This window comes from Mustelus asterias, unplaced genomic scaffold, assembly GCF_964213995.1.
Source record: "Mustelus asterias unplaced genomic scaffold, sMusAst1.hap1.1 HAP1_SCAFFOLD_35, whole genome shotgun sequence".
Taxonomy (NCBI): domain Eukaryota; kingdom Metazoa; phylum Chordata; class Chondrichthyes; order Carcharhiniformes; family Triakidae; genus Mustelus; species Mustelus asterias.
This window is the reverse complement of record NW_027590117.1, coordinates 1,872,474-1,893,519: the sequence shown is the minus strand read 5'-3', so window position 1 is coordinate 1,893,519 and position 21,046 is coordinate 1,872,474. Positions and strand designations below refer to the sequence as shown.

Sequence of the window (21,046 nt, the reverse complement as noted above, 5' to 3'; positions counted from 1 at the left end):
TACTTGAAAGGGAAGAATTTACAGGGATGTGGGAAAAGAGCAGAGCACTTGGATGAATCAGAGACTCCTTTCAAAGGGATAGCAGGGGCACAGTGGGTCAAATGGTATCCTCCTCCTGCAGCCTGTCAATCTGAGCCTTCAGCTTTTGTGCAGATTAAAAACGACAGATTTCATTGCAACCTCTTCCCTGTATATGCATTTAAAGAGATGGATTTCTCTTTAGCTGTGTGTCCCCAAAATAACAATTGTTTGGAGGCCCATTTCCCAGTCAGTCTCCAGCATCTTCCTGCCTATTAGTGTGATATTAGTGCGATACTCATTGCAATTTACCAACTAGGACACAGGCCTCATTATTCTGAGCTCCGTCACCTGGCTATCATTGACGAGCAATGGAGAGACAGAAAGGTGTCTGAGGCCCAAATGGAAGTCAAAACTTGTAGCTTTAAACCAACTGTTAAGATCTCTGTAATGATCAATAAAGATTAATTCTCAACCCAGTGAACAAATTAAAAAATCACAAGACAGAAACTTCAAGCTTTATGACTTTTCTGCAACAAACAAACTGGTAGTAACAATGACGAAACACTATTTTTTGGAGGGGACATGTCCCTAAACTGTAAAATTGAACTTTGCCCTTTTAGTCGTAACACAATCAAATATCCCACCCAACGGTTATATTGGGCGGCATGGTAGCATATTGGTTAGCACTGCTGCTTCACAGCTCCAGCGACCTGGGTTCGATTCCCGGCTTGGGTCACTGTCTGTATGGAGTTTGCACATTCTCCTCGTGTCTGCGTGGGTTTCCTCCGGGTGCTCCGGTTTCCTCCCAGTCCAAAGATGTGTGGGTTAGGTTGATTGGCTATGCTAAAATTGCCCCTTAGTGTCCTGAGATGTGTAAATTAGAGGGATTAGCGGGTAAATGTGTAGGGATATGGGGGTTGGGCCTGGGTGGGATTGTGGTTGGTGCAGATTCGATGGGCCAGATGGCCTCTTTCTGCACTGTCGGGTTTCTATGATTCTATGATTTTACTCTGCCTTAGAATGTTAACACTGAATTCTCCAAAAACCCGTCCAAAGTGAATATTCTTTCCCCGAGGGTATATTTTCATTATTTTCCTTTTCCATCTGGCAACCTTTAATCCCAGAACTGTCTTTCAGTGATTGTTCCCCGAGACGTTTTACCCCTACCTGATGCAAGGCGGATCTTCCAGCCTTGTTTCACCATTCTCAGGAATTTGTGACCAACATACGACATAGGAGCCATTTTGCCCCTTGAGTCTGCTCCACCATTTATTTAGATCATAGCTCATCTGTTTGTGTTGAGTTTAGCGTTCCGTTTTACCCCCAATTCTGGAATCAATCTAGTAAACCTCCTCTGAATGGCTTCCAATGCATTGATATCCTGTCCTGAAATCGGACAGCAAAATTGCACCAGTGTTCAAGATGCAGTATTAGCAATGCCCTGTATAACTGAAGCATTATACTGTTACTTCTATGTTTAATTTCTGTCATAATAAAGGATAGCATTCCATTTGTAAGAACTTTGATTTATTTGAATTAAGATTTATAGGGCTCACTTGTTTGCAATAACCACCCTAATCATAAATCTCACCAGGTTCTAGTGACTTAGCCAAAAACCATTAAAAACGTAACAAGTCAAGAAGATAAAAAGCAAATTTTTGATTCACAGTAATTAGAGAAAGCTTAACATTAATAATTGAACAGACTTCTCTCCACCCCATGACTGTAACACAACATTCTAGAAACATAGGAAATAGAAAGCAGGTGGCCATTTGACCCTGCTCCACTATTAATTTTCATCATGGCTGATCATCGAATTCAATATCCCGATCCTCCCATATCCCTTGATTCCTTTACCCCAAGAGCTATATCTAATTTCTTCAAATCACACAACGTTTTGGCCGCAACAACTTTCAGTGGTAGTGAATTCCACACATTCACCACCCACTGGGTGAAAACATTTCTCCTCACCTCAGCTCTAAAAGATTTACCTCTTGTTCTGCACCCTCTCTTTTCCTTCTCTATGAATGGCATGTTTTGTCTGTATAGCGCGCAAGAAACACTACTTCTCACGTATCCCAATACATGTGACAATAATAAATCAAAGTAAATCAGATGACAAGGACATGAAGTATTGGCTCTGAATATGTGGATAACTTGGAAAACCAACAGCTCTCAAAACCTCTCGAAACATCTCTCTCTCTGCCTCTCTCCACCAAATTGGTTTCTCAAGACCCCTTTTTTATACTTTAAAAATATTCAGTAAGTAGTCTCACAACACCAGGTTAAATTCCAACAGGATTATTTGGAAGCACGAGCTTTTGGAGCATTGCCCCTTCATCAGGTGAGTGAAGAATTCAGTTCACAAACAGGGCACAGATAGACACAAACTCAATTACAAGATAATGGTTGGAATGCGAATCTTAACAGGTAATCAAGTCTTTATAGATGCAGACAATGTGAGTGAAGAAAGGGTGAAGCACAGGTTAAAGAGGTGTGAATTGTCTCCAGCCAGGACAGTCAGTGAGATTTTGCAAACCCAAGCAAGTTGTGGGGGTTACAGAAAGTGTGACATGAACCCAAGATCCCAGTTGAGGCCGTCCTCATGTGTGCAGAACTTGGCTATCGGTTTTTGCTCAGCGGTTCTGCGTTGTCATGTCTCGTGTGTCTTGGAGAACGCTTACCCGAAGATCAGAGGCTGAATGCCCTTGACTGCTGAAGTGTTCCCCAACAAGAAGGGAACACTCCTGCCTGGTAATTGTTGAACGGTGTCCATTCATCCGTTGTCGTAGCAAAAATGTTCAAAGCTAACCTGAGCCAATTGTTGGGAAGTAGCTCATTGGTCCATAACTTGTCAATGATGAAACTGATTTGGTTTTTAGCTCATTGCGCACAATGTCTTAATTTAAAGGACACCCGATCCTTTGTGGGTGGTACATGAGGACACCCGATTCTCTGTGGGTGGTACATGAGGACACCCGATCTTCTGTGGGTGGTGTGTGAGGACACCCGATCCTCTGTGGGTGGTGTGTGAGGACACCCGATCCTCTGTGGGTGGTACGTGAGGACACCCGATCCTCTGTGGGTGGTACATGAGGACACCCGATCCTCTGTGGGTGGTGTGTGAGGACACCCGATCCTCTGTGGGTGGTGTGTGAGAACACCCGATCCTCTGTGGGTGGTGTGTGAGAACACCCGATCCTCTGTGGGTGGTGTGTGAGGACACCCGATCCTCTGTGGGTGATACATGAGGACACCCGATCCTCTGTGGGTGGTGTGTGAGGACACCCGATCCTCTGTGGGTGGTGTGTGAGGACACCCGATCCTCTGTGGGTGGTACATGAGGACACCCGATCCTCTGTGGGTGGTACATGAGGACACCCGATCCTCTGTGGGTGGTACATGACTTCGATATCCTGTTGGTGATGCCAATTTTTTCGGTAAGAATGACTGAAGACAAATTACTCGACACTCAGGTTAGTTGCAATCATCAAATGGTCTTTGTTTTACACCGGCGGGGAGCAAGTCACTGGGCCCACCATGCAACCTCTCCATCAAACAAAGCAAACCACACATTCTTATACATTTACTTCAGCCCATCTTGCCTGGTTACAAACCAATCACAATATTAATTGACTACATACTTATCCAATCAAGCTAACTATTCAGCATCATGCTACTGTGTGATCAGCTCGTGGACAGCTCTGGACCATCACAGTCCAACAGAAAGTAACCCTTCCCAATGACCAACTGAAAGAATGAATAAAACACAGTCCTGGATGTAATTGAGAGCAGAATCCACCCCCTGTAATCACCACCTGTGATCTCGCTGGTGGGGCAGCAGATGGAGTGAATAACTAAATCCCTTCACACACGCAGTACACATCTAGCACCTCTCCCCAGCATGAATTGGCTGGTGTATCTGCAGACTTAATAATCGAGTGAATCCCTTTCCACAGTCGGAGCAGGTGAATGGTGTCTCCCCAGTGTGAACTCGCTGGTGTACCTGCAGTTGGGATGACGTTTTAAATATTTTTGTGCAGTGAGAGCAGCTGAACAGTCTCTCCTCAGTGTGAATGCGCTGGTGGGACATCAGTTCCCGAGGACTTTTGAAATCTCTCCCACAGTCAGAGCATTTGAAGGGTCTCTCACTGGTGTGAGTGACATGATGGGTCAGCAGATGGGATGACTGACGGAATCGCTTCCCACACACGGTGCAGGAGAAAGGCCTCTCTCCGGTGTGAATTGGCTGGTGCCTCTGCAGGGTTGATAATCGAGTGAATCCTTTCCCACACACAGAGCAGTTGAATGGTCGCTCCCCAGTGTGAACTCTCTGGTGTATCAGCAGTTGCGATGAAGTACTGAATCGCTTCCCACACACAGAGCAGATGAGCAGTCTCTCCCTGTTGTGAACCTGCTGGTGTACCCGCAGAGTGGATGACTTTCTAAACCTCTTTGTGCAGTGAGAGCAGCTGAACGGCCTCTCCTCAGTGTGAGTGCGCTGGTGGGCCATTAGTCCCTGAGAGCTTTTGAAATCCCTCCCACAGTCGGAGCATTTAAAGGGTCTCTCATTGGTGTGAGTGACATTGTGTCTGAGTAGGCTGGGTAACTGAGTGAAGTCCTTCCCACAGATGGTGCAGCTGAACAGTCTCTCCCCGGTGTGAATGTGCTGGTGTGTCCGCAGGTTGGATGAATCATTGAATCCCTTCCCACACGCAGAGCAGGTGAATGGCCTCTCTCCAGTGTGAGTCCGTCGATGAATTTCAAGCTGAGATGGGAACCTGAATCCCTTCCCACAGTCCCCACATTTCCACTGTTTCTCCATGGTGCGGGGTCCTTGTGTCACTCCTGGTTTGACTATCAGTTGAAGCCAAACACAGTCTGTGGTCTCTCCCCGCTGTGAATGGTGCGATGTTTGTTCAGGCTCTGTAATTGGTTAAAGCTCTTTACAGTCAGCGCACAGGAACAAGCTCACTGTAGAGTGTGTGTGTGTCTCCAGTCACACTGATGTTTAAAGTCTTCTGCAACAGACTGAACCGAGAAACATTTCTTCATCTAGATTCAAAGGTTGATGATATTTAGCTGATATATATTGAGTGACTTGGTCAGAAGTTGATGTGAACTTTGGTTTGAGATTGCTGTCTGTAATTCCTCACCTTCTGATATCCTGTAAGAGGGGTTTACAAAAATCAGGACTGTCAGTACAGGACAGAAATTCAGAACAAAGAACAAAGGAAAGTACAGCACAGGAACAGGCCCTTCGGCCCTCCAAGCCCGTGCTGATCATGATACCCGAATTAAACTTTAAAAAATCTTCTGCTCTTCCTACAACCATATCCCTGTAATCCCTCCATATTCATGGACCCATCCAGATGCCTCTTAAATGTTGCTAATGTACCTGCTTCCACTACCTCCTCTGGCAGCGCATTCCACACACCCATCACTCTCTGCTTGAAAAACTTCCTCCACACATCTCCCTTAAACCTTCCCCCTCTGACCTGGAACCTGTGCCCCCTTGTAATTGACACTTGCACCCTGGGAAAACACCTCCGACTAAACAAACTGTCTATTCCTTTCATAATTTTGTAGACTTCTTTTAGGTCTCCCCTCAGCCTCCATTTTTCAAGTGAAAACAATCCTAGTTTAGTCAATCTCTTCTCATAGCCAATGTCTTTGAGAACAGACAACATCCTGGTGGACCTTCTTTGCACCCTCCCAAAAGCTTCCATATCCTTCTGGTCGTGTGGTGACCAGAACTGCACACAATACTCCAAATGCTGCCGAACCAAGGTTTTAAACTTCACATCAACTTCTGAATCACCTTGGCTATCTGTGTTGCCACTATTAGGGAACTGTGGACCTGCACGCCCAAATCCTCTGTATTTTAATGTTCCTTAAGGTTCTGCCATTTACAGTGTAATTCACACCTAAATTTGATCCTCCGAAATGCATCTGCTCACATTTGTCTGGATTAAACTCCACCTGTCATTTCTGTGCCTAAGTCTCCAGATTTTCTATATCCTGTTGTATCCTCTGACACTCCCTGGTACTATCAGCAATTCCACCAATCTTCGTGTCGTCCGCAAACTTACTCTTCAGACCACCCACATTTTCCTCCAGATCATTTATATATACTGCAAACAACAGATCCCAGCACTCATCTCTATGGAATACTACTAGCTACTGAGCTCCATTCTAAAAAACAACCTTCCACCGCTACTCTCTGTTTTCTATGACCAAGCAAGCTCTGTATCCATCTAACCAGCCCACCACGAATCCCACGTGATTTTTGTTATTGTACCAATCTGTCATGTGGAACCTTGTCAATCGCCTTACCAAATTCCATATCAACTACATCCACGGCTCTTTCCTCATAATTTATCATTGTCACCTCTTCAAAAAATCTGAATCAAGTTGGTGAGACATGACATTCTCTGTATAAAACCACGTTGTCTGTCACTAACTAGTCCATTTTCTTCCAAATGTGCATATCTCATGTCCCTCAGTATCTTCTCCAAAAGCTTCCCCACCACAGACATCAGGCTCACTGGCCTACAATTTCCTGGATTATCCCTGCTTCCTTTCTGAAACAAGGGAATAGCATTGGCTATTCTCCAGTCCTTGGAACCTCACCTGTGGTCAAAGTGGATGTGAAGATATCTGTTAAGGCCCCAGCTATTTTTTCCCTTGCCTCCCGCAGTAACCTGGGATAGATCCCATCCGGTCCCGGGGACTTGTCTACCTTAATGCAATTTAGGATATCCAACACTTCTCCCTTCAATATATTGATATTCTCTAGAGCATTCACACACCCATCCCTGACCTCAACATTTGCCATGTCCTTCTCCTTGGTGAATACTTAGACAAAGTACTCATTAAGAATCCCATCCACTTCCTGTGGCTACACGCATAACTTTCCTCCTCTGTCCTTGAGTGGGACGACTCTTTCTCTTTCTTCTAATAGATGCATAAAAAGCCTTGGGATTCTCTTTGACCCTATTTACTAAAGACATGGCCCTGTTCAGCCCTCCTAATTCCATGTTTAAGTTCCTTCCTACTTTCTCTGTCCTCCTCAAGGGCTTCATCAGTTTTTAGTTGCTTCGACTTGTTGGAGGCTTGTTTTCATTTCAATTAAACCTACAATTTCCCGAATCCTGCCATTTCTATCCTTCATTTTTGTGGGGGCATGCATATCCTGCACTTCAATCAACTGGCCTTTAAAAGCCTCCCACATGTCAGACGTGGATTTGCCCTCAAATAGCTGCTCCCAATCCACATTCGCCAATTCCTGTCTAATCTGAATGTATGACAATTCCACTTTCTATGGAACATTTTTTTCTGCTCTCATTCCCCAAAAGCTGTAAATCTCTATCCAACAGACTCTCCCTCCATTCTCACTCTGCTGCATCTACCATTCACTCAATTCTGCTGAAGGTGCTGATTCAGGCTGATTGACAGGTCCACACTCCCTGCTTCCTCTCCAGGACACACATCTGCAAATCTACATGTAGGCTGACAGACAGATAGATGTCTACATTAATAATAATGGGGTCACCATTGCAGATGTCAGAGCAGCTTTCTTGAAGGTCAACCCACGGAAAGCAACTGGCCCAGATGGGGTACCCAGACGTGCACTCAGATCCTGCGTGGATCAGCTGGCGGAGTTGTTCACAGACATCTTCAACCTCTCTTTAAAATTCGACGTCCCTATCTGCTTCAAGAAGATGAACATCATCCCGGTACCTAAGGAAAACCGAGCACCGTGCCTTAACAACTATCGGCCGCTGGCTCTGACATCCATCATTATGAAGTGCTTCGAAAAGTTAGTCATAGCACAAATCAATTCCAGCCTCCCGGACTACCTGGATCCACTACAGTTTGCCCACTGCTGCAACAGGTCCACAGCAGACGCCATTTACTTGGCCCTGCACGCAACCCTGGAACACCTAGATAACAAGGACACCTATGTCAGACTCTTATTTATTGACTACAGCCCAGCCTTCAATACTGTTATTCCCACGAAACTCATCTCCAAACTCCGTGGCCTGGGCCTCGGCATATCGCTCTGCGACTGGATCCTGAACTTCCTAACTCACAGACCATAATCAGTAAGTATAGGCAACAACACCTCCTCCACGATCATCCTCAACACCGCTGCCCCACAAGGCTGTGTTCTCAGCCCCCTACTATACTCCTTTTACACCTATGGCTGTCCGGCCAAATTTCCCTTGAATTAGATTATCAAGTTTGCTGACGACACCACTGTAGTGGGTCAGATCTCAAACAACGATGAGACAGAGTATAGGAATGAGATAGAGAATCTGGTGAACTGGTGCAGCAACAATAATCTCTCCCTCAATGTCAGCAAAATGAAGGAGATTGTCATCGACTTCAGGAAGCGTAAAGATGAACATGCCCCTGAGAACATGTCTACACCAATGGGGATGAAGTAGAAAGGGCCAAGAGCTTCAGGTTTTTAGGTGTCCAGATCACCATCAAACTGTCCTGATCCCCCCATTCCGACACTATTGTTAAGAAAGCCCACCAACACCTCTACTTTCTCAGAAGACTAAGGAAATTTGGCAAGTCAGCTACAACTCTCAGCAACTTTTACAGATGCACCATGGAAAGCATTCTTTCTGGTTGTATCACAGCTTGGTATGGCTCCTGCTCTGCCCAAGTCCGCAAGTTCACGACAAAAGGTTGTGAATGTAGCCCAATCTATCATGCAAACCAGCCTCCCATCCATTGACTCTGTCTACACTTCCCGCTGCCTTGGTAAAGGAGCCACCATAATTAAGGACCCCACGCACCCCGGACATTCTCTCTTCCACCTTTTCCTTCGGGAAAAAGATACAAAAGTCTGAGGTCACCTACCAACCAGGACAGCTTCTTCCCTGCTGCTATCAGACTTTTGAATGGACTTACCTTGTATTAAGTTGATATTTCTCTCTACCCTAGCTATGTCTGGAACGTTACATTCTGCACTCTCTCATTTCCTTCTTTGTGAACGGTATGTTTTGTCTGTATAGCGCGCAAGAAACAATACTTTTCACTGTCTATTAATACATATAACAATAAATCAAATCAAAATTACTGGATTAAAAATGTGTATAACAAACCGACTGGATTCACTTCCTTTCCCTTCAGCTGCTCCAAGTCACTGATTTCATCCAGAATGGGAACAGCAATGGAAAAGGGGAAACATTGCTTTCCTCCCAGATGCTGCCCAAAGGAGGAAGATTCAGTCTGAATATCATTGGTCAACTTCCGCATTTTGACGTCACAATGGAGCCCTGTTTGACTCAGCCAGTAGGAATCACGCTGCTCGCGGTGATGTCACTAGGTGCGCAGGCCCCGGCGCGCGGACACGGCTGCTCCGTCCTTCTCCTTATTCCCCCTTCCGCCACCTCGAGCCAAGGTTTCCAGGCAACCGGCTGCCGGCTCCGGCCAGAGCGAGAGGCTGATCGGTGAGCTCCCCCTCCCCGGCAGAAGGACTGCGCATGTCCAAGGGAATGGGGAAGCTGCGCATGTGCGGCGGTGCGCCAACCCCCCCCCGCCCCCCCCACCCCGCCGAGCTGAGGTGAACATGGGAAGAACTGGAGGACCGGAAGGAAGCTGGTCCTCCAGCTAATCAGAGCTCCCCATTGTCTGAATGCGGAAGCTGGACAATGAGGTTGTTAAGCTGCTCATTCCTGCCCAGCAAAGCGGCCCCTCTGAATGAAGATTGAGCTTCTCACAGACCAAAACTGCCTCCTGGCTCCAACATCTGTGAGTAAAACACTTTCCTTTCTCCCTCTTTTCATTGCTTTTCTCATTCTGGGGGGAAATTGCGGAACTTGCAAGAACTGAAGGGAAAGGAAGTGAATCCAGGGAGAATGCAGATTCTGGAAAGGTTGGCCCAAATCTCTCTCTCTCTCTCTCAAAGATATTGACATCCTTTGCTCCCTCAGCTTGACTCATTTATTTGTCTGGCGAAAAGGATGGTCTCTTTCCTCATGTTCGCAATTAAAGTGCTGGCTTCCCCTGACATTTAAGGGTACAATAAATTATAGGACAGAGATATGTCTATTATTCTTATATGATACACGAGATATTTATGGTTCTGTTGCACAGCAATATTGTACTGCAACTATATTATATATTTTCAGTCATTTCTTCCCTCAGAGTTGTTAGTCTTTGGATTTCTCTTCCACAGGGACCAGTCTGAAAGACGTGCTGGTTAGGTGCATTAGTTATGCTAAATTCTCCCTCAGTGGACACAAACAGGCACCAGAATGTGGCGAACAGGGGATTTTCGCATTAACTCCATTGCAGTGTTAATGTAAACCGACTTGTGACACGACTAAATGAACTTTAAAACAGTTGAGGCTGTTGATCATTGAATGTGTTTACAGATGAGTTAGACAGATTTTAGATTGAGTCAAGAGTTTGGGGAACAGATGGGAAAATGGAGTGAAAGCTAAGATGTGGGTGTTTTCCTCACCCAAGGATGTGGTGAAGCTTTGAAATTCTCTAACCCAGAGGACTGTGGAGCCTCAGTCATCAAATATTTTCAAGACAGAGATGATGAAATCGCTGGGCCTCTGACGCAAATGTTTGTCTCGTCACTGGACGCAGGTGAGGTCCCGGAGGATTGGAGGATAGCTAATGTGGTCCCGTTATTTAAGAAGGGTAGGAAGGATAACCTGTGTAATTATAGGTCGGTGAGCTTGACGTCCGTGGTGGGGAAGTTGTTGGAGAAGATTCTTAGAGATAGGATGTATGCGCATTTAGAAAGGAATAAACTGATTAACGATAGTCAGCATGGTTTTGTGAGAGGGAGGTCATGCCTCACTAACCTGGTGGAGGTTTTTGAAGAAGTGACCAGAATGGTTGACGAGGGAAGGGCCGTGGATGTAGTCTATATGGACTTTAGTAAAGTGTTTGACAAAGTCCCTCATGGTAGGCTGGTGAAAAAGGTTGGACCTCATGGGATAAAGGGGGAGGTGGCTAGATGGGTGGAGAACTGGCTTGGTCACAGAAGACAGAGGGTGGTAGTGGAAGGGTCTTTTTCCGGCTGGAGGCCTGTGACTAGTGGTGTTCCGCAGGGCTCTGTATTGGGACCTCTGCTGTTTGTGATTTATATAAACGATCTGGAAGAAGGTGTAACTGGGGTGATCAGTAAGTTTGCGGACGACACAAAATTGGCAGGACTTGCAGATAGTGAGGAGCATTGTCAGAAGCTACAGAAGGATATAGATAGGCTGGAAATTTGGGCAAAGAAATGGCAGATGGAGTTCAATCCTGATGAATGCGAAGTGATGCATTTTGGTAGAAATAATGTAGGGAGGAGCTATACGATAAATGGCAGAACCATAAAGGGTGTAGATACGCAGGGGGACCTGGGTGTGCAAGTCCACAGATCCTTGAAGGTGACGTCACAGGTGGAGAAGGAGGTGAAGAAGGCATATGGCATGCTTGCCTTCATAGGACGGGGCATAGAGTATAAAAGTTGGGGTCTGATGTTGCAGATGTATAGAACGTTGGTTCGGCCGCATTTGGAATACTGCGTCCAGTTCTGGTCGCCACACTACCAGAAGGACGTGGAGGCTTTGGAGAGAGTACAGAGGAGGTTTACCAGAATGTTGCCTGGTATGGAGGGGCTTAGTTATGAGGAGAGATTGGGTAAACTGGGGTTGTTCTCCCTGGAAAGACGGAGGATGAGGGGAGACTTAATAGAGGTGTATAAAATTATGAAAGGCATAGATAGGGTGAACGGTGGGAAGCTTTTCCCCAGGTCGGTGGTGACGTTCACGAGGGGTCATAGGTTCAAGGTGAAGGGGGGGAGGTTTAACACAGATATCAGACGGACGTATTTTACACAGAGGGTGGTGGGGGCCTGGAATGCGCTGCCAGGCAAGGTGGTGGAGGCAGACACACTGGGAACGTTTAAGACTTATCTAGACAGCCATATGAACGGAGTGGGAATGGAGGGATACAAAAGAATGGTCTAGTTTGGACCAGGGAGCGGCACGGGCTTGGAGGGCCGAAGGGTCTGTTCCTGTGCTGTATTGTTCTTTGTTCTTTGATAGATTCCGAGATGTTGCGGACATCAAGGGAGATGAGGGACAGTGTGGAAAATTATGCTGAGGTAGATTGGCCAATGATCTCATTAAATGCTTGAGCAGGCTTGGTGGGCGGAATGGCCAACGGAACCTCATATTTCTTATGATTTTTGTGCCCTGGACAGGAAGCGATGAGCATGGAGCTGTCAATCAACATGACTCAGCACCTTTACAAGATTTGGGAGGGTGAATATTACGTGCAGCAGAGTGTAAAAGGGGGGTGAGCGTATGGAATGCAGATTTACAGCTTTTGGGGAACAACAGAGGAAAGAATGTTTCATAGAAACCAGAATTGTCTGTTTTTGAATTTCTATCCGATACTGACAGTGATGTTTTTTGTAAACTCCCTTTACAGGATATCAGAAGAGGAGGAATTACAGACAGAAATCTCAAATGTCACGTTAAGATCTGACAGAGTCACTCGATTCCTTGGGTCCTGAATATCATTGGCCTTTGAATCTGGAAGGAGAAATGTTTGTCTGCTTCAAATGTTTTGAAACATCAATGTGACTGGAAAACCATCAAGACAGACTCACACCCAAGTGAAGGTGTTCCAGTCCACTGATTGCAGGACGAATTGTCACCACTTACACAGCTTGAATAAATATATCACCATTCAGAGCAGGGAGAAACCGTACACTTCTTGTGTGTGTGGTCAAGGCTTCAACTGATTGTCCAACCTGGAGAGACAGAAGAAGAACCGAAATATGGAGAAGCCATGGAAATGTGGGGACTGTGGGAAGGAATACAGATTCCCATCTGTGCTGGAAGCTCATCGACGAATTCACACTGGGGAAAGGCCGTTCACTTGCATTCGGTGTGGGAAGGGATTCACTCAGTTATTCCACATGTTGAGACACCAGCAAGTTCACACTGGGGAGAGGCCTTTCACTTGCTCTCAGTGTGGGAAGGGATTCACTCAGTTATCGAACCTAAATTCACACCAGCGAGTTCACACTGGGGTGAGGCCGTTCAACTGCTCTCAGTGTGGAAAGGGATTCACGCAGTTATCCCAACTACAGTTACACCAGCAAGTTCACACTGGCGGGAGGCTACTCATCTGCTCTCAGTGTGGGAAGAAATTCAGATATTCATCCACTTTGCAGAGACACCAGCAGCTCCACACTGGAGAAAAGCCATTCACCTGCTCTCAGTGTGGGAAGGGATTCACTCGTTCATGCGCTCTGCAGAGACACCAGCGAATTCACACTGGGGAGAAGCCATTCACATGCTCTCATTGTGGGAAGGCATTCAGACATCAATCCACACTGCATTCACACCAGCGAGTTCACACCGAGGAGAGACCATTCACCTGCTCTGAGCAGGAGAAGGCATTCAGTGGTCAGTCCCACCTACAAAAACACCAGCGAGTCGACGCCAGGGAGAGGCCATTCGCCTGCTCCCAGTGTGGGGACAGATTTTGTAATTCATCACACCTGCTGAGACACCACCAAATTCACAAGTGATTCCAGGGGGTGGATTCTGCTGTTATTGTTTCTGTTCTCAATTACATCCAGCACTGCATTTTGTTCATTCTCACAGTTGGTCAATGGAAAGGTTATCTTTCCGCTGGACTGGCCAGTCCCACAACATTCCCTGCAGTGGCCTGGTGCTCTTTAAAACTTGTTGCGATACCTGGTTTCGAAATTCACAAGGATTACAGAATGAAAACATGTTTAGAAGTTGGAAGACATTTCGGTCCCATTTGAAACCTGTCACATTGCCATGACGATGGGATGTGGTGGTTACATTTCTGTTTTGTTTAATTTATCTGGGTGTTTCTCACTGAAGAAAACTATCAAAATTAGAGTGGCAAGTTGTCTGAGGTGGACTGGGAAACTATATTTAAAGGTATGATGGGAGTCAGGTAATAGCTAATATTTAAATATTAAATATTACGTATTGCCAAGATAGTCAGTTCGCTCAGTTGTCTGGACCACTGGTTCATGATGCGGAATGATGACAGCGGCATGGAATCAAATTCTGTACCAGCTGGCGTTACCCATGAAGGTCACACCTTCTCAATCTTGCCCCTCGCCTGAGGTTAACCCCTCAGGGTTAAATCAGCCTGTCATAATACCTGTTGGCTCTCTCTCAAAGGGGAGAGCAGCCTATTGTGATGATACTGTGCCTTTAAGAAATGTATTTTAATATTTATTTCTATTTCATCGAAGAATCCATAGAATCCCTACAGCGCATAAGGAGCCATTCAGACCATTGAGCCTGCACCAAGAACAATCCCACCTCGGCTCCATCCCCAAATCCAAAATATTTACCCTGCTGACCCCCTGACACTAAGTGGCAATTTAGCATAGCCAATCCACCTCACCTACATATCATTGGACACTAACGGACATTTTAACATGGCCAATCCACCTGACCGGCACATCTTTGGGCTGTGGGAGGAAATGGAACACCTGGAAGAAATGCATGTGGGGAACGTCCACACAGGCTGGAATTGAAGCCAGATGCCTGGCACTATGAGGCATCATTGCTAACCACTGTGCTGCTGCTGTTTCAGTGTTCCCTGGGATTGCAGAGTTGAGCTTGATTTGGGGGTGATTGACAAGTCAGGTCATGTGCGGACAGACAGCTATTTTCACAGAGAAATCCAGTTTGAGTTTGGTTTTTCAGAAGCTGCTTGAAACTGAGAGAGGCAGCCATGTTTTCCCCCCTCTCTGGAGTTGGAGATTCTGTTCTCTGGGTGGCTGTTATTGGAAGCTGCCAAAGACTGGGTTTACCTCTCTTAGGTTTTGCTGTTTTCAGAATATATCCTTCTCTGAAAGCTGCCGACCTAGATTTCTGTCCATTAGTGTCACACAGCTGAAAACCCAGCATCACGTGAGCGTACTTGTTTTTGTGCTAACGAAGACTGAAGAAAGGAGTATATCTGTGGGATGATGCTTTACATTGGAATAGCTGAGACAACTCTCTGTTTGGAGTTATCATGTGTCATGTTTAAGTCTTGTAATTGGTAAAAGTTATGTTAATCTTCTATGTTATATTCTAACTGTGCCCTTAAATAAACCTGGTTTGATAAAAGCTTCCAAGTGTAATTAATTAATTATTTATTTATTTTTTCAGTTAATTTTGGGTTTAAAATCGGAGGTTTTTTTCAAAACCGGAAGTCAGGCCAGGAGTGGCCAGGGGAAGTTTTTGGAGGGTTTAAAAAGGGCTTACCTTGGAGGTTCAGCTTCATTGTTCCCAGGAGCAGGCTGAGGGTAAGAGAGTGGGTCTTCTGACTGTAATTAATTATTTATTTTTTCAGTTAATTTTGGGTTTAAAATCGGAGGTTTTTTTCAAAACCGGAAGTCAGGCCAGGAGTGGCCACGGGAAGTTTTTGGAGGGTTTAAAAGTGCACCAAAGTATACAGCGGGCAGCATCGTAGCGGGCAGCAGAGTGAGTGGGAAGTTGAGTGAGCTGTCAGGGCTTTGGCTCACAGGGCTTGGACGAGCAGGGGTGAGTTTTTGTTTCCTTACACTCTTATTAACTTTTCACTGTCTTACTTGACATAAAGTGTCCAGTATGAGTGTGAAACCAATGTGTTGTTCCCAGTGTAGGATGTGGGAGGTCCTGGAGGCATCTGGCCTCCCGGACATCCACATCTGTGAGGGGTGTGTCGAGCTGCGGTTCCTGAGAGACCGTGTTAGGGAGCTGGAACTACAGCTCGAGGATCTTAGGCTGATGAGGGAGAATGAGGAGGTGATAGACAAGAGCTATCATCAGGTGGTCACACCAGGGCCACGGGAAGAGGCCAAGTGGGTGACGGCCAGGAAGGGTAAGGCTAGGGTGGTTGAGAGCACCCCGGTGGATTTGCCCCTGCACAACAAGTACTCCTGCTTGAGTACTGCTGGGGGGGACAGCCCGCCTGGGGGAAGCAGCAGTGGCCGTGTCTCCGCAGTGGAGTCCAGCCCTGTAACTCAGAGGGCTAAGGAAAAGAGGAGGAAGGCGGTATTAATCGGGGACTCGATGGTGAAGGGGACAGACAGGCGTTTCTGCGGAGGTAGGCGGGATTCTCGCATGGTGGTCTGCCTCCCTGGGGCCGGGATCCAGGATGTCGCTAGTCGCGTCCTGGAAATCCTGAGGTGGGAGGGAGAGGAGCCTGAGGTAGCGGTACATATTGGTACCGCTGATGTGGGTAGGAAGGGAGAAGGGGTCATGAAAAGGGAGTACAGGGAATTAGGGAGACAGCTGAGAAAGAGGAAAGCAAAGGTAGTAATCTCAGGATTACTGCCTGTGCCACGGGAAGGTGAGGGCAGGAATGGAGTGAGGTGGAGGATGAATGTGTGGCTGAGGGACTGGTGCAGGGGGCAGGGATTCAGGTTCCTGGACCATTGGGACCTCTTTAGGGGCAGGGGTGATCTGTATACAAAAAACGGGTGGAACTTGAATCACACGGGGACCAATATCCTGGCCGGTAGGTTGGCTAAGGCTACTGGGGAGAATTTAAACTAGATAGGTTGGGGGGAGGGGAGCTAGAAGAGTTGACTAGGATCAAGGAACTAATTGATGGGGGGGAGGATGCAGGGGTAAGGGGAATTACAAAATTAATGGTAGAGGAGAGGGTGCAAGTGAATGAAGGTGGTAATTTAGATAAGGGAGTAGAGGGAGAGGGTGTTCGCGACTCATCAAAGCGGGTTCAGATAAAAGCTGGAATAAGGACACTTTGCCTGAATGCACGAAGCATTCGGAACAAGGTGAATGAGTTGATGGTGCAAATCAGCACAAGTGGGTACGATCTAGTGGCCATTACAGAAACGTGGCTGAAAGGTGACCCGGACTGGGAGATGAATATCCAGGGGTATCAGGCGTTTAGGAAGAATAGACAGGAAGGAAAAGGTGGTGGGGTTGCGCTATTAATAAGAGATAATATCAGGGTAGTACTGAGGGATGACATAGGCTCTGAGGAACAAAACGTGGAATCATTATGGGTAGAGATGAGGAATAGTAGAGGGAGAAAGACACTAGTAGGTGTGGTATATAGGCCCCCAAATAATAATGTTGAGGTAGGGAGGGCTATAAACAAGCAGATAAGGGATGCGTGTAAAAACGGAACGGCAATAATCATGGGGGACTTCAACATGCACATTGACTGGCAGACTCAAGTCGGTAAGGGTGGAATGGAGGAAGAGTTCTTAGAATGCTGTCGGGATAGTTTCCATGAACAGCATGTTACGGAACCGACGAGGGGACGAGCTATTTTGGATCTGGTATTGTGTAATGAGGTAGGTAGAATTAAGGATCTTATTGTGAAGGACCCTCTTGGGTCTAGTGACCACAATATGGTCGAATTTCTGATTCAGATGGAAGAGGAGAAAGTTTGGTCTCAAACCAGTGTCCTCTGTTTGAATAGAGGGTATTATGATAGGATGAGGGATGAATTGGCTAAGGTAGACTGGGAGAGCAGGTAGGATAGCTGAGGAACAGTGGAGGATTTTTAAGGAGATCCTTTTCAGTTCTCAGCAAAAATATATTCCAGCAAAAAACAAGGATTGTAAGAAAAGGGAGAACCAGCCGTGGATAACGAAGGAAATAAAGGAGAGTATTAAAATAAAAACAGCTGCGTACAGAGTGGCCAAAAATAGTGGAGAAACAAGTGATTGGGAAAAATTTAAGAAACAACAAAGAGAGACTAAGAAAGCGATAAAGAAAGGAAGGATAGACTATGAAGCTAGGCTAGCAATTAATATAAAAAATGATAGTAAAAGTTTTTATAAATATATAAAAAGGAATAGAGTGGCTAGAGTGAATGTTGGACCCTTGGAGGACGAGAGGGGGGAGATAATAGTGGGAAATGAGGATATGGCTGAGTCTTTAAATAAGTTTTTTGTGTCGGTCTTCACGGTGGAGGACACAAATAGTTTGCCAAATATTAACGATAGAGGGTTGGCAGCAGGAGAAATACTTAATACAATTAATGTTACCAGAGAGGCAGTGCTGGGTAGACTAATGGGACTGAAGGTGGACAAGTCCCCAGGTCCGGATGGAATGCATCCCAGGGTATTGAAAGAAATGTCAGAGGTAATAGTGGATGCGTTAGTGATTATTTATCAAAACTCGTTGCATTCTGGGGTAGTGCCGGTTGATTGGAAAACGGCTAATGTTACGCCGCTGTTTAAAAAAGGAAGGAGACAAAAGGCGGGTAACTATAGGCCGGTCAGCTTAACGTCTGTAGTAGGGAAAATGCTGGAATCCATTATTAAAGAGGAGATAGCAGGGCATCTGGATAGAAATGGTTCGATCAATCAGACGCAGCATGGATTCATGAGGGGAAAGTCGTGCTTGACGAACATGTTGGATTTTTATGAAGATGTGATGAGGGCGGTTGATGGAGGAGAACCGATGGATGTGGTGTTTTTGGATTTCCAAAAGGCGTTTGATAAGGTGCCCCATAAAAGGCTGCTGAAGAAGATTAGGGCACACGGAGTTGGGGGTAGTGTGTTAAAGTGGATTGGGGACTGGCTATCCGACAGGAAGCAAAGAGTCGGAATAAATGGGTGTTTTTCTGGTTGGAGGAAGGTAACTAGTGGCGTGCCGCAGGGATCGGTACTCGGGCCGCAACTGTTTACCATTTATACAGATGATCTGGAGGAGGGGACGGAGTGTAGGGTAACGAAGTTTGCAGACGACACAAAGTTAAGTGGAAAAGTGAATCGTGTGGAGGACGGAGAAGATCTGCAGAGAGATTTGGACAGGCTGAGTGAGTGGGCGAGGATATGGCAAATGGAGTATAACGTTGAGAAATGCGAGGTTATACACTTTGGAGGAAATAATAACAAATGGGATTACTATCTCAATGGAAACAAATTAAAACATGCTACCGTGCAAAGGGACCTGGGGGTCCTTGTGCATGAGACGCAAAAGCCCAGTCTGCAGGTACAACAGGTGATCAAGAAGGCAAATGGGATGTTGGCCTATATTGCGAGGGGGATAGAATATAAAAGCAGGGATGTCTTGATGCACCTGTACAGGGCATTGGTGAGGCCGCAGCTGGAATACTGTGTGCAGTATTGGTCCCCTTATATGAGGAAGGATATATTGGCATTGGAGGGAGTGCAGAGAAGGTTCACCAGGTTGATACCGGAGATGAGGGGTTTGGATTATGAGGAGAGGCTGAGGAGATTGGGTTTGTACTCGTTGGAGTTTAGAAGGATGAGGGGGGATCTTATGGAGACTTATAAGATAATGCGGGGGCTGGATAGGGTGGAGGCGGAGAGATTCTTTCCACTTCATCAGGAAGTTAAAACTAGAGGACACAGCCTCAAAATAAAGGGGGGTCGGTTTAAGACAGAGTTGAGGAGGAACTTCTTCTCCCAGAGGGTGGTGAATCTCTGGAATTCTCTGCCCACTGAGGTGGTGGAGGCTACCTCGCTGAATATGTTTAAAGCGCGGATGGATGGATTCCTGATCGGTAAGGGAATTAAGGGTTATGGGGATCAGGCGGGTAAGTGGTACTGATCCACGTCAGATCAGCCATGATCTTATTGAATGGCGGGGCAGGCTCGAGGGGCTAGATGGCCTACTCCTGCTCCTATTTCTTATGTTCTTATGTTCTTAAGTGGGTCACTTAAGTAGTTGCGGCAACAATAATCTGTCCCTCAATGTCAACAAAACAAAGGAGATTGTCATCAACTTCAGGAAGCGTAAAGGAGAACTTGTCATGAATGTAGCCCAATCCATCATGCAAATCAGCCTCCCATCCATTGACTCTGTCTACACTTCCCGCCTCAGCAAAGCAGCCAGCATAATTAAGGACCCTACGCACCCCGGACATTCTCTCTTCCACCTTCTTCCTTCGGGAAAAAGATACAAAAGCCTCAGGGTACGTACTAACCGACACAAGAACAGCTTCTTCCCTGCTGCTGTCAGACTTTTGAATGGACTTACCTTGCATTAAGTTGATCGTTCTCTACACCCTAGCTATGACTTTAACACTACATCCTGCACACTCTCGTTTCTTTCTCTGTGAACGGTATGTTTTGTGTGTATAGCGAGCAAGAAACAATACTTTTCACTGTATATTAATACATGTGACAATAATAAATCAAATCAAAATTAAATCATACCTGGAGTGAAATACATAATGCTCACCCTACTGCCAAAATCAAATGTAACATTTAGGGTCGAGGTTAACTTGACAAGATACCTTGGAGTTTCTGGCTTGGGTCTTAACATTATGGTCCTCTGGGAATTTTGGGAGACTTTAATTTCACATATATACAACAATTATAGATTCCTTTAAGGAACAAAAATCCAACAGGAAAAGCGAAGCAACTGTGGCTAAGAAGGACAGTGGAAGATTCCATCAGATCAAAGGAAGGGACTCGTATCCTGCCCAAAATAGTCAAAAGCTTCAGGATTGGGAACATGTTTTAGAATTCAGTAAAGGGGGACCAAGAAACTAAAAAAAGAAAGAGAAAATAGAATATGAGAGCAGATTGGTGAGAAACATAAAAACCATAGAAGTTAGAAAAGGAAAAGATTAGCAAGGGCAAATGTGATCAATTCCAGGCAGAGACAGGAGAGTTTATAATGTGGAACAGATAAATGGCAGATCAACTAAATGTGTGTCTGTCTTCATGGAGGAAGATTCAGAAATCACCCTAAAAACACGAGAGAACCAAGGGAGTAGTGAGCATGAGGAACTGAAAGAGGTTAGTATTAGTGAAAAAAAACTGGAGAAATTAATGGGGTTGAAATTTAATAAATCTCCATAAACTGATGTAAATTCCAGAGTTTTGAAAGGGGTGGTAGCGTGGCCGGTCTAAGGTGCTGGATTAAGGTTGCAGTCTCTGGGGGTGTAGGTTTGAATCCCAGAGCTGCCGGACATGAGGGGCAGCACAATGATTAGCATTGCTGCCTCACAGTGCCAGGGACCTGGGTTCAATTCCCGGCTTGGGTCAGTGTCTGTGCAGAGT

The 21,046-nt window shown here is 45.9% G+C and overlaps 2 protein-coding genes across 4 annotated transcripts; one reads left to right on the top strand and one right to left on the bottom strand.

The window, feature by feature from the left end:
- Positions 1-1,534: 1,534 nt before the first annotated feature.
- On the bottom strand, positions 1,535-20,109 carry LOC144482280 (uncharacterized). Of its 3 annotated transcripts, none has more exons than XM_078201463.1 (2): positions 9,148-9,511; positions 1,535-5,188 (listed from the first exon to the last, which is right to left on the bottom strand). In XM_078201463.1, the coding sequence occupies exon 2, from the start codon at positions 4,844-4,846 to the stop codon at positions 3,908-3,910; it is 939 nt and encodes a 312-aa protein (XP_078057589.1). In that variant the 5' UTR covers positions 4,847-5,188; positions 9,148-9,511; the 3' UTR covers positions 1,535-3,907. The 3 variants fall into 3 exon arrangements, with proteins under 3 accessions (XP_078057589.1, XP_078057587.1, XP_078057588.1); XM_078201461.1 differs by lacking the exon at positions 9,148-9,511 and adding an exon at positions 20,016-20,109 and having other exon boundaries at positions 1,541-5,188; XM_078201462.1 differs by having other exon boundaries at positions 1,541-5,188; positions 9,144-9,509.
- LOC144482284 (uncharacterized) lies at positions 9,304-20,179 on the top strand. The gene is made up of 3 exons (XM_078201467.1): positions 9,304-9,792; positions 12,484-15,180; positions 19,688-20,179. The coding sequence occupies exon 2, from the start codon at positions 12,836-12,838 to the stop codon at positions 13,592-13,594; it is 759 nt and encodes a 252-aa protein (XP_078057593.1). The 5' UTR covers positions 9,304-9,792; positions 12,484-12,835; the 3' UTR covers positions 13,595-15,180; positions 19,688-20,179.
- Positions 20,180-21,046: the final 867 nt, after the last annotated feature.

What these genes read in the sequence shown, in the direction of transcription:
- LOC144482284 (XM_078201467.1), top strand. Translation starts at nt 12,836, where the DNA reads ATGGAGAAGCCATGGAAATGTGGGGACTGTGGGAAGGAATACAGATTC.
- LOC144482280 (XM_078201461.1), bottom strand. Translation starts at nt 4,846, where the DNA reads ATGGAGAAACAGTGGAAATGTGGGGACTGTGGGAAGGGATTCAGGTTC.